Source organism: Aricia agestis, chromosome 2 (genome assembly GCF_905147365.1).
Source record: "Aricia agestis chromosome 2, ilAriAges1.1, whole genome shotgun sequence".
NCBI classification, from domain to species: domain Eukaryota; kingdom Metazoa; phylum Arthropoda; class Insecta; order Lepidoptera; family Lycaenidae; genus Aricia; species Aricia agestis.
Genome location: NC_056407.1, coordinates 16,129,297 through 16,145,682, shown reverse-complemented (window position 1 = coordinate 16,145,682; position 16,386 = coordinate 16,129,297). Strand labels below are relative to the sequence as shown.

The 16,386-nt window shown below is 36.7% G+C and overlaps 1 protein-coding gene across 1 annotated transcript; it reads right to left on the bottom strand.

The window, feature by feature from the left end:
- Positions 1-1,473: 1,473 nt before the first annotated feature.
- Positions 1,474-14,622, bottom strand: LOC121739595 (BTB/POZ domain-containing protein 10). Its single transcript, XM_042132089.1, has 4 exons — positions 14,133-14,622; positions 5,968-6,164; positions 3,331-3,584; positions 1,474-2,121 (listed from the first exon to the last, which is right to left on the bottom strand). Exons 1-4 carry the CDS (start codon positions 14,485-14,487, stop codon positions 1,791-1,793), a joined length of 1,137 nt encoding a protein of 378 aa, XP_041988023.1. The 5' UTR covers positions 14,488-14,622; the 3' UTR covers positions 1,474-1,790.
- Between the last annotated feature and the right edge of the window lie 1,764 nt (positions 14,623-16,386).

The following is a 16,386-nucleotide window of genomic DNA, read 5'->3' as shown; positions in this document are numbered from 1 at the left end:
AGAACAAAAGGTTTTCAAAGTTCCTGGGTCATGGATGTGTATTAAATATGTGTATCATATAATAAAAATCTTAAATATATGTATAGTATAAAAGTATTAAATATATTTCCGGTGTCTGGTACCTGTAACACAAGTTCTTCAGGTACTTAGCACGGGGCCAGACTGACGTGGTGTGAAGCGTCCATAGATATTATATTATATATTATTATAAAAAAAATAAGGACCGAAAACCACTTGTTTTCTGACAACTGATATGGATATAAATGTGATTAAAGTATTACCCTAGATTCATCCAAATGGGCCTTTAGTTTGTTACCAAGATTGGCAACTCGCAGACTCCAGCTTACATCTATCAAGATATTAAATGTTATATAGAGATATTAGATATTAATATTGGAATATTGGATAAATAAAACACCAAGTATAAGATCAGTATGTATAATAAAGTTGTAATACAGAGGTGTATAGCACGCCGCGCACCCTGCCGAGTGCGGGGTGACACACGATATGCACTCGCCCACAGCGCAGCCCGTAGCGGCCGCCGCTACGTGGGGACCGACGAGCAGAATCGCCTGATTGGAAGCGATCGTAATCCTCAGTCCTCACTGAACTCAAATTCTTCACCCCTTTTGCGCTAGTCTGGTTTATGCTAATGTTGTTAAAATTCAACGTGACATTCAACAAGGTATTAACTTGAACCCTGACTGGCGCAAGTTTACGAATCCACACATCTTCCTCACTCGAATCGACACAATCATTTTAAAAGTACAAAATTATCGCCAAAATTACAGTACAACAAATATGCTCCATATTTTCTCAGCTTTACCGAGAATAGTTGACAGGCGGCGGCGGCAGAAATCGGCGCAAACTTACAGAACTATTCAATACAAAATGGATCTTATCATATCACAGTAGTGTAAATTGGGAAACGATGCCGAAGCCAAACTCGAAACGGCCGCATTGTATAAAATTTCAACATTCATATCTGTCGAATAACAAACGAGTAACAATATAATTAGCCCTAACTGACTATTTATTACTTATTACACAGTGAAGACATTCTTTAGTATACAAAGAGATACACACTTTAGAATTTTAACTCTTATTTTTCTTCCCGCATTGTATGAACATACACAGAAGCATTCCTACCTTTAAATACCCTTAGAACAGGGGTCACCGATTAGTTTCACCCGGGGGTCCATTTTAGGAAATGAAATTCGCGGTCCGCACATTTTATATACAAAAATATTAAACAAAGGTAATTACAGAAATTACAAAGGTATTTATTTACATATCAAGTAGAAAAGTGTCAATTTTTGTAGCTAATTATATATTAAATCCTGGAGATGTACATCAGTAAGACGAGACCGAAATTTATTTTTAAAGGAAGTTCATCTTCCAACATGCTCGGTCCGCACACAATGGGTCAGCGGTCCGATTGCGGACTGCGGTCCGCCATTTGGTGACCCCTGCCTTAGGACTTCGTTAAACAATTATTATCGATAGCTGCGACACCCGCGTTACACTACATAATAACAATTTAACCGCCTAATCACATGCGAGCCGACGAAGCTATCCAGTGAAGACAGTGTTACAATCGGAACTAGCTATGTACCGTAAAAGATTCGCTTTGGATAGGGTAAATACAATAGTCTGTTAAATATAGAGGTGTGCTCATAAGAATAATATAATGCGGCAGCAGACTGTCTTCCCGCCCCCAGCGGACTTAGTGAGTCCCTTCAACACGCGTACCAGCAGAGAAGCGCTCTGAGCCTTGGGGTGCGGGGCGGTCACTGGTCCTCGTCCGGCAGGTCGGCGGGGTCAGGCAGCTCGGGCTCCTCGCGTGCTCTGTTGGGCTCCAGCTCGATGACGGGGTCCGCGGTCGCCTCCGCCAGGTTCGTGACGGACTTGGACTTGAAGCACTGGAAGTCCACGTGCCTGCTCTTGGCCTCCTCCTTCTCCCAGGACATGTGTATAAAGGGTCGCTGGACGTAATTGTATATCACCTCCGCTCGCCCCCCCGGCCTCTTGCGCACCTTCTCCTTGTACGTGGGGTACCCCTCCACGCCCAGACGTATCTTCTTTAGGCCTCGCTCCTTCATCACTTGTTTTGCGACATCCCTGAAAGGATATAATATGTAACAAAATGTTACACAAGTTTCAAAGAACAATGTGAAGTTTCTTATATGCACAACATATTTTGTTCTTATTGGATGATAGTCTTAGAATATTAGATAGGAGTTTTTATATCCACCGCATACATTACTTTTCGTCACGCTTTAACAATAAGAATATTGTTATATTTAATATTAAAAATAATTTCTTCACTGAAACTAAACTAAAGACAAAAGTTTGTATGTATGTGTTGAAGAATTTTATTTTGCATAATTAATTGTTTGTTCCTTCTTGATGCAAAAACTCTTCAATAGATATCAATAAAATATGGCATGGAATTACTAACAACATACAGGCTACTGATTCCCCCGAAAACTAATTTGTATTATTATTCCCGCGGGATGCTGTTAAAACAATTTTTCAAAACTAGAGATCGCCCAATGGTCGAAATTCGACCTTAGTTTCAACGACATGTACTACTACAGAATATATATTATGCTACTACCTATATTTTGTAAAAAAATATTCACTTTATCATATTTTTTTTCAACTCTTGTCTCTGGGACTCAGCTGATCTCAGACTGGCCGTGTAAGCATTGTCTAATAGTATTGTTACGGTATACGGACATGTAGTGCCATCTAGCGGCAAACCAGCGAAACTGATCAGGGGACACACTACACATAAATCCCCTACTCGAAACTAGATGGCGCTAGGTGGTACATGCTCGAGCCTCCTAGAAAGTTCCACTTGTTTACTTGTTTACGTGAATCGGGAACTTTCTGGAATTCGTCTCGCCATATAAAAAGCCGCAGGTAGACGGCCCGGCAATTCAGTTCGTTTCGAGCTATCATCAAGACGACTTCAGAGTGAAAACAAGTGATCAATAGTGAGTGAACAACCTAGGATATATATATATATACAACAAACAAAACAGCTAGTACGATAAGCCTATATGTATACACATATAGGCTTATCACTCAAAAATCTGTCATCGTTCCTAGTGTGTGTGTGTTGTAGTGTGTGTAATGTTTTATTTGTTAAAAAAATGTATGATAAAAGCATAATTTCAAAATATTATTAGCTCGATGCACTCCTTCACCATATAATAATAAACTATAATTATGCAAAATTTCATTGACCTACGTTTCCCCATTTTTCGTCAAAAGGGATACAAAGTTTTTCGCTTATATAGATGTAGTATACAATAATGTTACCTATTCTCGATGTACTTGAAGAATCTATAGAGCGGCGTGGAGAGCACCGTCTGGCTGTACTCGTCGCCCATCTGCGGCGGGTACTCCTCGTCCCACTCCACGGAGTCGTCGTCCAGCAGCACCACCACGTGGCACTCGCGGTCGCCGCGCTGCGCGCTCTCCACCATCAGCGGCAGGATCAACCGCTCCAGGAAACTCTCGAACTGACGTCGGGCTCCCTCGTTGGACAGCTCGTGGAGGAGCCCCCGGAGATTCTGAAATGTTATTTTTAATTTGCGTTAACCTCTCGAATCCCACTTTGGCTAAGTGCGATTCGAGAGGTTGTTGTATGGGAGCCCCCCTTAATTATTTCATTTATGTAAATTTTATTATAAATTATTAAAGTGCGAATAAAATAGAGTATTTCGTGAATATTTCAAGTGCCTATGTAATATGTATAGCCGTTATTAATTACGAGCAAAAAATAGCTAAAAAATCACGTTTGTTGTATGGGAGCCCCCGTTAAATATTTAATTTATTTTGTTTTTAGTATTTGTTGTTATAGCGGCAACAGATATATACAATCTGTGAAATTTTCAGAAGTCTAGTCTAGCAGTTCTTGAGTTACAGCCTGGAGACACACAGACAGACAGACGGACAGACATTGAAGTCTTAGTAATAGGGTCCCGTTTTTACCCTTTGGGTACGGAACCCTAAAAAGTGTCGAGGTCAAATCAAGGTCAAATATCGTTCTGTCTAGCCTTCAGATCTACGACGAACGCGCGATAAGGAACTTCGTTCCAAAACTTATGTTTAGTTTACATACTTAAATGTTTTTGGAGTTTGGACATGACTAAATAGAATTTTGACAAAATACTAGTACATGGGAGAAGTTTCAAATGTGGGTGAAAGGTGAAACATACGTTGTTGATTTGTTTTTGTTTTGGAACGAGTTCCTTTTCGCGCGTTCGGCGTTAAGGAGGCTAGACAGAACGATATTTGACCTCGACATTTTTTTATTAGTCTGCATGGTAGGGGCAGAGGGCGTTGATAGTATTACTGTGCGTCAACTAGATGGCGTTTTTTAAACTAAACAGACTTGTAGGAACTGTTATTTCCGTGGTTGACACTGGCTCGGCAATGCACGCACACAACATACACAACGTCCACGCTCACCTGCGGCTCTCGTGATACTCACGTCTGTACCATTGTATACATACACACGAGACAATGTATGTATGTCTTTATTGGACATACACTACATCCAGTGACGCGTTGTTAGTATTCCTGGGCCGTCAACAGATAGCGTTTTTTTTAAATATTTTTTTTGAGTGTAGGTATATAAGCATTATGCACACAGGTTTTTTGAACATAAATAACTTCGTTCCATTCGGGTGTCCCTTGACACCTCTCAAGTATTTTTTTATTAGGGTTCCGTACGCAAAGGGTAAAAACGAGACCCTATTACTAAGACTATGTTGTCTGTCCATCTGTCTGTCCGTCTGTGTGTCTCCAGGCTGTATCTCAAGAACCGCTATAGCTAGACTTCTGAAATTTTCACAGATTGTGTATATCTGTTGCCGCTATAACAACAAATACTGAAAACAAAATAAAATTGTTATTTAAAGATCTCATACAACAAAAGTGATTTTTCGGGCCTTTTCACTCTACATCAATAATGACAAGAGGTAGGCACTTGAATTTTCCACACATTCTTTTGTTATATGTGTTGTTTAATACTCATTTAATAATAAAATTAAAATAAGTTTAAAATTTAAGTGGGGCTCCCATACAGAAATTTTTAGACAATTTTTGCTCTATAGCGGTACGGAACCCCTCGTGCGCGAGTCCGACTCGCACTTGGCCGATTTTTTATATATTTTGTTGATTAAGAACATAGGTTACATTAAAAGAGAAGCTTGATAAATTAATAATTAATTGATATATGAACTGTCCAAATTACGTAATTGTTATTGACACTGGTCAATGCCACACACAAAATTGTGTTTTTCTTGACCCAGAAAAGTTACAATTTTATTATTCCTATTTTGTATACACAATACCAGCCCATTTCGAGCTAATGCATGTCTATCATCACACAATATCTACACAGTTTGAAAATAATATTATATTGTTCTTATGAGACATAGTAATTAATTCGTTACGCGTGATGCGTGAGCTATGGGGAACTGCAGCCAAATCTAATATTGAAATCCTCCAACGTTTTCAATCAAAAGTTTTTCGTATGATAAAAGACGCACCATGGTATATAACCAACAAACAACTACACAGCGACCTCAACATGCCTCTGGTTCAGCAGGAGATCTCAGAAAGACTAAAATCTTACGCCAAGCGCATTGAAAATCACCTAAACCCACTAGCAAACCATCTAATGCAAAATCAGATAAAAACTTTTAATAGAATAAAGAGGAAAGCACCCCAAGATCTAATATAGAGAATATAAATATTGAACTAGTCAAAGGGCTAGATTCATTCAAGATAAATTAAAATTACATAACCTCTAGCTAAATGCCCTTAACCAGGCAGATTGCAAGAAAATAAAAGAGCCTTAAAAAAATCGTTATGCTTGCTGCTGACTGCAACTGTGTACTTTGAATGAGGGTAATTAAAGGCAGTAATTGATGTATAAGTAGGTACCTGGCATCTGACAGTGTTGGCATCAAATGGAACGAGCAGGTAGTCGCAGGCCTCTCTGAGCTCCTGCACGGAGACAGTAGGCGGGCATCGGATGGTGCCTCCCCTGTAGTACTCCAGAATTGCTCTGAACACTGTAGCAGATATACCCTCTGCCACTTCATATTCTCCCCTCTCATTGGTGTGTGTAAATTCTATGCCTGTCAAATTAAACAGAAGTTTGAAACCATTGATATAATAATTATAACTAAAGATAAAAAATTCAAATTCAAAAACTCAAATAAAAAATTAGATTTTAGAGGGTGTTTTAAATTTCAACGCTTTTCTATTGATATTCGTTAAAAAAATGTATGATAAAAGCATAATTTCAAAATAATATTAGCTCGATGCACTCCTTCACCAATCACCATATAAACTATAACTGTGCAAAATTTCAATCACCTATGTTTCCGCATTGTTCATCAAAAGGGATGAAAAGTTTTTTGCTCGCGTATTAAGAGCGCACCTGGCCCTAACTTGACTACATACTTAAACCTGGATCTCAAAATCTGTAAGGTCTAGAAAAATCATTTTTTGACACAAATAACTTAAGTTCATGAAGATTAAATGCTCAAGACGAAAACACGATTACTGAAAAAATGCTCGATAGTTTCTTTTTTATAAAAAACCTTGTTTTAGGCACATTTTTGCTTGGATCTTCTAAGTTTGCTTTTTTTTCCTTAATATTTTTAGAGTTCCGTACCCAAAGGGTAAAAAACGGGACCCTATTACTAAGACTTCGATGTCTGTCCGTCTGTCTGTCTGTATGTCTTCAGGCAGTAACATTGCAGTATATTATTTTATGGGAAAAATGGACACGACCGCGGTCGAAGTTCAAAACGAAATTACTAAACAAACTTGCAATTGGCATAACTTTTTTTTTGCTCCAGAAGACGTTTTGCCACTAAGCCTGAAAAATATGAGGGCCGCAAGAGTGAAGCTTACGGGGAAGTGGGCTAGATAAGATTCTAGCAGGGTAAGAACGGTCTAAGAAATTGCGTGTCCATAGTTAAAAGTTAATGTTAAATCTATACTAATATTATAAATGCGAAAGTATCTCTGTCTATCTGTCTGTCTGTCTGTCTCGCTTTCACGCCAAAACTACTGAACCGATTGTAACGAAATTTTGTACACAGATAGTCTAAACCCTGAAAAAGGACATAGGCTACTTTTTTACTGGAAAAAGGGGTTGTAAGGGGGTGTTTATGCGTAAATTTGTTCAAATTAAGTTAGTTCCAAAAACTCATAACAGATGGCGCCAAGAGTCGCCTAGATCGCGCTATCGCTTGCTCATATATATTACTATAAGAAGTGGTACCATGTTGAGTAAAATTTTTGATTCTTTCGATTGTTATACACGTAACACGTTATTAAATAACTCACCTACCGATAATAAATATACTAAATAGTTTATGGGTAAAGCTAAAGTTGTGTAATGCAGCTAAGTTGTGTAAAGCTAAATAAGCTTTAAAATTTGGTATAAAAAAGTTTAATAAAAAAAAATTTTATATTATGTGCACACTGCACACTGCACGGCTGTTTTGGGTATTTTGATTAAGGGGTACCAGGGTTTTAAAAAGCTTTTGACACCAATTTTGTTGACCCCGCGCGCTATAAACTGAAGTCCACGCGGACGAAGTCGCGGGCAACAGCTAGTATTTAAATAAAACGCGTGGTAAAAGGAAAAGAGTGAGGCGAGATGATTTACTAAATAAATCTCGCGAGATATAATTATCCCAATATATCCTATAATCTCACAGTCAAACAAAATTCTTAAGTAAATGAAGGTCATACACAATATAATCAATTTATCATAGCATTTACTAAATCGTTTGTTTGGGAAACATTGTTAAAATAGCACGTAATTTGCTAACAGTTATGTGTATTAAAAAAGCCTGCGTTTGTTCAATAATATAATTTCGATAACAATAAGTTTAGACAATTTAATGAAAATAAAACGAAGTGCTAATTTTTGATTTGGGAAAAATCTGGAAAACATAATCTCAAAACACGATATAGATGGTGCTGAACTGAGCCGGTGCCTCGCTGGCAAGCAAGCATGAGTTAACTGCGAAGTTTACTGAACGACGCATGAGTTTCGGCGGGGCCGAAGGTTTCGGCTATATTTTGGCCGAAACCGAAACTAAGGCCGAAACTGGCCGAAACCGAAACCGAAAGTTCGGTCGGTCACTAACAAATACTAAAAACAAAATAAATTAAATATTTAAGGGGGGCTTCCATACAACAAACGTGATTTTTCAAATATTTTTTGCTCGATATCAATGATGACAACAGATTGGCACTTGCATTTGTCACCATGGCATTGATTGTATCTATACTTTAATAATTAATAATAAAATTTAAATAAAATTAATAATTAAGGGGGACTCCCATACAAAAATCACATTTTTTTTACTATTTTTGCTCTATATTGGTGCAGAGCCCTTCTTGCGCGAGTCCAACTCGCACTTGGCCTATTTTTTAATATCTAAAAAGGCATTGATAAAACCTAAAGAAGGAGGGGCACTTCGTACCCACTAATGTAGCACTTTGAGACATATACCAAATGAAAGGGCTTGAAAAGTTGAACATTTTTTTGTATGACGAAATATCTCTAAACCATGGCAGGTCTGTCCCATTCGCGCGGTTAGGTATCGAACTGTCTGGCTTAATGACTTATTAAGATTTGTATATGTTTATACGAGGAAATGGAAGAGATGCAAAAATACTGCATCAGCATATCCTCAACAATATTCCCACTGAGATATCATCTGGAGATGAACTGTCTGGCTTAGTGACTTATTAAGATTTGTATATGTTTATACGAGGAAATGGAAGAGATGCAAAAATACTGCATCAGCATATCCTCAACAATATTCCCACTGAGATATCATCTGGAGATACTTAATTCTACAAAGGGGTATGAAGATTTTTGTATGGAGCCTGGCCGACCTACTGTCTGCCATTTTGTTTTTTTTTTTAAATCGCGTTCACGAATAATTCTTTGAAAAATGGATAGCTAACATCAATACAAACAAAAAATAATCTTGGACAAAACCGCGTAAAGTGTCATATTTCGAAGATATGAGCTGCCAAAGTTTTATCATTGGAAATAAATATTTAAGACTAGCTGTTGCCCGCGACTTCGTCCGCGTGGACTTCAGTTTATAGTGCGCGATGTCAACAAAATTGGTGTCAAAAGCTTTTATAAAAAAAACCCTGGTACCCATTAAATCAACACAGCTGTGTAGTGTGCACACAATAAGTACTTCATTTTTTATATTAAACTTTATATTTTATGCCAAATTTATAGCTTATTTAGCCCCCCAATTACAGAACTTTACCCATAAAACTATTTATCATTGATAGGTTTAGCCCCAATTTCACCAACGTCTTTTAGTGTTAACAGCTTGTTAATATGTCCTGTCTTCTCTTTCATTCATATGAAAAACGAAACAGCTAACGTGATACTAATTCGAGCATTAACTTTAACAGTCGTTGGTGAAATTTGGTCTTAAGGTTACGTCACTGCTTGCACAGATAAAGTACTGACTTATTTAATACCGTAGAATAGATATAACAATCGAAAAAATCGAGACTTAAATGTAAGATGATACCACCTCTTATAGAAAAACTTTTGAGCAAGCGTCAGCGCGATGTAGAAGACGCACGGCGCCATCTATTATGAATTTTTTGAACAAATTTACGACCCTTAGAACCCTTTTTTCCAGTAAAAAAGTAGCCTATGTCCTTTCTCAGGCTTTAGACTAGTATTATACTTAGTATACAAAATTTCATTACAATCGGTTCGGTAGTTTTAGCGTTTGGCGTGAAAGCGAGACTGACAGACAAACAGACAGACAGAGATACTTTCGCATTTATAATATTAGTATAGATTATGTGCACACTGCACAGCTGTTTTTGGGTATTTTGATTAATTAAGGGCCGCGCTACACCGGAATGGCAGCGGTGAGGCGAGCACTTTCAGCGCTGCCATTCCGGTGTAGCGCGGCCCTAAGAGGGGTACCTTTAAAACACTTACCAGGGTTTTAAAACTTTTTAAAACCCTGGTAAGTGTTTTAAAAAGTTTTTAAATTTGACACAAATTTTGTTGACACCGCGCGCTATAAACTAAAGTCCACGCAGACGAAGTCGCGGGCAACAGCTAGTTATGAATAAAAACAATAATATATAATAAAGTAAGTATGATTAGTTCTGTTACAATAATAAAACGCCATCTGTTTTCATATATTAGAATTAAAATGTTGATTGCATTGATATATTTTCTGGATGGAATATAGGCCAACACGGTACACTCGAACTCCTTAGAAATGCAGTAGGAGTTCTATAAGATAAGATAGATTGATTATTATTATACCAAGTGATAATATTATTAAACATAATATTCTAACGTATTAAAAACTATAAACAAAAACATAATAACTAATAAGTCTAATCATACTTATTAGTTATTATGTTACAATGAAGTAAAAATAAAACGCCATCTGTTGAATCGTATTAGAACTAAAATGTTCATTGCATTGATATATTTCTGGATTTTTTATAATATTATACATAAAATATATTTAAGATTTTTGAAATATTATTTTAATACACATCCAAGACCCAGGAACATTGAAAACTTTTTGTTCCGCCTGCGGGACTCGAACCCAGGACCCCCGGGATGAGCGCTGGCCACGCGCAATGCGAATTAATTTTCATCGATATTTTCATGGAAATAAGATATTTTCCCACATCAAAATGTAGCCTATGTCCTTTCTCAGACTCTAGAATAACTGTGTACAAAATTTCATTGCAATCGGTTCAGTAGTTTTGGCGTGAAAGCGAGACAGACAGACAGACAGACAGACAGAGATACTTTCGCATTTATAATATTAGTATAGATATTGCAACTCTAAGGCATGGTTATTCCAAGTGGTTTATCGTCTGTGAAACAGTAGCCACTCTGTAACACGCCGTCGCGTGATGACAAAGGGCAATCTAGCTCAAACAATATTTTATCAACTACCTACCTAATGAGAAACTACTACTGCAAAGTCTCAGTTTTGACGATTCAGTGCTTTTCCGATATTTTTATAACAAAACAAAATCTACGGTACACTTCTCTATCTGGGGCACGGCAGTGCCCCAGCTAAGCTAAGCAAAGGCACGGCCGTACCATACTTTTCTCGAAGCGGTTCGCGGCTATTTCACACCCCCTTTATCTTCGAAGTTAACAAAGCTAGGGATTTAGAATTTCAGTCACTAGTAGCAAGTATTAAAACTAGCTTAATCTCCAAATTACATGAAATTTCGATAAATAGTTTAATTGTTACGGATGGTCAAAGTTACTACATTTTGTCACTCACTGACTGACAGATCATCAAAATTGTAAGGCACTTCTAGCAGACTTAGAACCTTGAAATTTGGTACCCGGATAGGTCTTTAATCACAATGAAAGGAAAAATTATGAAACCGGCCAAGTGCGAGCCGGACTGGCGTACATAGGGTTCCGTACCGTAAATTTGTATGGAAGGCCCCCTTAAATAATATTTTTATTTAATTTTTATTATTAATTATTAAAGTTAAAATACAGTTGAGTATTTTCTGAAATTTTCAAAAACCTTACTGTTACCATTATGGATATAGAGCAAAAAAGGGGAAAATATAGTGTTTGTTGTATGAGGCCCCCTATTAATAATTTATTTTATTTTAATTGGGCTATTAGCTTTTATAACGACACCAGAAATACATAATTTGTGAAAATTGCAACTATCTAGCTATTGCGGTTCTCGAGATCCAGCCTGGTGACGTACGTAGGTGTGCTCCTTTCCTGCGAGGAATGTTGAGATGCTTACATCAGTGCTGCTATGTGTTCAACGGTTATGCTAAAAATGACCACCTTCAAGTATTAAAGCTTAAGAGTCAATTATCTATACATATAAATAAAATTGGAGTGTCTGTTTGTAATATTGAAAGAACCGTTTTTTACTAGATGCATATGAATGTATATAGGGTACATACACCAAAACAACATTTTTTAAAAATTTTGTCTGTATGTCTGTCTGTCTGTTTGTTCCGGCAAATCTCTGAAACGGCTGGAGCTATTTTGCCGGGACTTTTTTTGGTAGATAGCTGATGTAGTAAGGTGTAACTTAGGCTACTTTTTAACCGACTAAATATAAAGATATAAAGATAAGCATGAGATAGTACTTTTTGCTGATGACACTTCACTAATTTTTAATGTGCAGCATATGCTGTTAAAAAAATTCGTGAAATCACTGATGTAGAGACCGCGCGATTAGTTTACTTTAGCTACTTTCATAGCATAATGTCTTACGGCATCCTCTTGTGGGGAAACGCGGCGGACATCAATACAATATTTGTGCTGCAGAAGCGAGCTATTCGTTCTATTTATAAGATGTCGTCTTTGGAATCTCTAAGAGAAAAGTTTAAAGAAATAAGAATTCTGACCGTCACATCTCAATACATTTTTGAAAATCTCTTATATGTTAGAAAGAACATAAATATTTTCAAAAAGAAAAGTGATAATCATAATGTAAATACTAGAAATAAGAACAAGTTAGCAATACCAATGTTCAGACTAGCCAAAATAAGCAAATCCTTTAAAGGCCAATGTATACGCCTATACAATAAAATCCCAGAAAATGTTCAAAATCTACCTTTAAACAAATTTAAAAAAGCAGTTAAAGAACGTTTGTGTGCTAAAGCGTATTATAAAGTCAATGATTTCTTCGAGGACAGCAAACCTTGGGAATAGGGTGGCTCCATGCAGGTTACCTTTCTTTTAATTTTGTTACATAGCTGTAAGCCATAACATTGTAATTTTCCATTTTTTTTGTAAAAGATGGCCCCGTGCGAGTTTCTTATGCCGGTTCTTCTCGGCGGGGTAGTTCCCGAACTGGTGGTAGGCAATGTAGTTTCTTCGTTCGACTTTTAATAAGTGTATCATGATACCCATTTTGAATAAAAATATATTTTATTTATTTATTTATTTATTTACTTCCAAAAAGGAGGAGGTTATATTTTACTTTTTTCATATTTGTTAGCGGACTATCCATCTTTGTTATTATACTATGTTGACGCGGACGAAGTCGCGGGAAACGGCTAGTATATGAATATAATAATCGACCCAGAGCTTAGAAGTATTTACGTTACATTGTTCACCTTTAGAACTAACAAAGCCTCAAAGAAAAAATATAAAGGAGATAGAGAATGAGTGCTAAGCTAAGTACAGAAAAGTTATAACGTGACCTGGGGGCCTACTACAACCTCTTAGAGCAGTATTATTTTAATCTTACTTTATGATTACGTACCATCACCTCTTAAAAGTAAGATTACTTTATGATTGTTCTGTCAAGACGTTTTGTGACGTCATGTCCCATGGTACGCTCTTAGCATACCATGAGCTCCGTTTGACAGATGAGTAAAATTACTTTAACGTCAAAAGTAGCGATCATATTATATCCGCTGTGAAATATCAACTTTTTTAAGATTGTTTTGCATTTTTTACTGTTTTTTAGTAAAATTATATTTGAAAATTGAGTACGGTATGACTTTAAATTACGCATATTATTATGTATTAACAAGAAAAGTCTTAACTTTATTTGTATTTAAAGTTAACCATGTACATAAAAAATGGCTTTTGTTTTGAGATAACCAAAGAATTAAATATTTACGTACCTTCTATTTACCTAAATATTATAAAACAAAGTTGCCTTTTTTCCCTCGTGTCCCTTTGTTCCCTTTAATCTTTAAAACTACGCAACGGATTTGGATGATTCTTTCAGTGTTACTTTATTTTTAGCCCGACAATAATTGAGCACTGGAGCATTTTTGATGTTATTTGGCACAGATAAGAAGTAGACCATGTGAAGGATCATTGGCATCCTTAACGTGATCAAGGCTATCAATTTTAACCATTTTTTCAGTAGCTATATATTTTATACCTGTGCGACGCCGGGGTGGCTAGTATACAGGGTTACCTCATAAGTCGACCTAGATCCATTAAGGGGCTATAGTTAAGATAATTTCTGACTGATTTCATGCGATTTCATGCATTTTCACGCATCGATTTTCGTGCAAATGTGGTCAAACAAAGAACTCACCGGAACTGAACATCCTGCCGAGCATGGTATTAGGGTGGGCGGTGAAGTGCGCGGGGTCCACCACGAACCGCGTGTTGTCCACCACCAGCGTTATCCGGTCCTCGCACACCTGGTTCTTCTGCCCGTTCTTCGGGGGATCCTGGGTCGATGTGGAGGGCATGGGCCCGTTGGACGACAGGTTTTTAGGCGGCATAGCCGTCGGAATCCGTCTTATGTTTGGTCCGTTACGTTTCGATAGGCGTTTACGGCGCTCCTCCTCGGCCGTTCTGTATTCTTCGGTGTCGCTACTGCTGTCCGGATAGAAAAACATTCGATCTAACATGGCCTCCTGGCCCTTGGTTTGTGATTCAGACATCAGCGTCGGCTTACGATGAGCGATCGCATAACGCTCTTCACGCTGCGATCAAATTTTTGTTGATTATCTCACTAATGATCCTAATATTTCACTACGAAAGTACTAGAAAGTAACTGCAAAATCAACGATCTCTCACATCCTTTGTTGTTGACAAATGACAATTGATATTTACCATAGACATTTTTTTTTTATTTGTCCTGGTCGGGACAGGCAAAGGGAGCGTTTTTACCATAGACAACATCGACGAGTTTAAAGTGGCCCATTCACTATCCTACATTGCAGTCCACCGTGCAGGACTGCGAAATGGATTTAAAGTGAACCCTACGAGATTTATCTAAATATAAATAATGTACCAAATATTGTACATATTAAAAGGTCTACAGAAAACTCCGCGATGGTAAGTATAATATGTCTATCTCGGATATCCCACAATAACAGTTTTTTGTCATAAATACTTTTAACGACAAATAATGGGTAATTTTCGAAGCGATTTTAACTAATAAGGCATGAATCCTTATTCAATTAAACAATTTTTTTTTATTTATTTTATTTCTTTATTTATTTATTTCTTTTCTCTTATAAGATACATAACAGTTATACACTTCCTGCAAAACTGCTTACGCAGTTTGACTGCAAGTTACAGTCTCTTTAATGTTTAAATATCTAAATACTTATTACTTATATTACTTACTTATATTATAATGTTAATAAAATATTTTCTGCTACATATATATGAGTTAATTAGGTACTTATGCAAAACTAAAGCGTCCCCAACAAAAACTCCCTCAACATTCTTTTAAATTTACACAAATTAGATTCCAGTCTAATGTATCTCTCTAATCTAATAATTAATTAAAATACATTATTGATTTAAGGATATATATAAGGTCAAATTCCGTACTACATCCAATTAATTTATGAAAGTACTAAATACTGTATGTAAAAAATTGGACACCCAGACACTTATTATTAATTATAATGATTTTTTATAATAGATTTTTAAAGAACTATTCGATATTTAATTATTATTGAAAAAAATGATGCAATTTGAATACCGCGAATGGCGGCCTAGAGCTCGGCAAGACAAAACTTTAAATGAAGGTGGCGAAAAAAGGAACTAACGCTGCCATCATACAAAAACGACATTTTTGACAGCTCTTCTTTACCAGCAGCGCCCCGCTTACGTCCGTTTAAAACTTTGTCGCGCCCTTCGAAGGAAACTTTTCATCAATTTCAATTTTAAATATTTCCTCAGAATTACCGGTGAACCCACTTTTTTTTGGGCTTAAAAAATCGCAAATCGTACAAAGAAATTCATAAGCAGTTTTTTAGGCGTTTATCTTTGATACAAAGTTCCCAATGAGGGATTTTCATTTATATTTTTTAATTTTAATTTTAACAGTCTTAACTAGATGGCGTAAGGATAGACACTTCTAGATTTTCTATTGGTTCCTCGCCGATCTGAAATTATCTGCAGGTTGGCATCACTGACTACATATGGGTTGTGTTTCTTAAAAAATATCAGTGTACTGTCAAGTGTGACATAAATCAAAATATCTTAAACCTAAGCGATCATTGGCCTAAGCGATTAGACCAGTACACTGGTAATAGTTTAGGAACACGCTGACATAATAAAAACTTGTCAAACTGAAACTTGACAACTGAAAGAGTTTTGGCGGGCATGTCACTTTCAAACTTCTTCTACTTTTTATTGTTGGTGTGGTTTTTATTATTTTTTCCCAAATTGTGTTATTTGGGATTTTGATATTCATTATTGGTAAAATATTAGCCATTGAATATCCGTTATCTTGCACAAGTACAGGTAAGATGTTGTCAAAACCAAAATCTATAATTCCTGTGACATTTGGTGTGAATATCGGTAAATAGGGTTATTTCTTC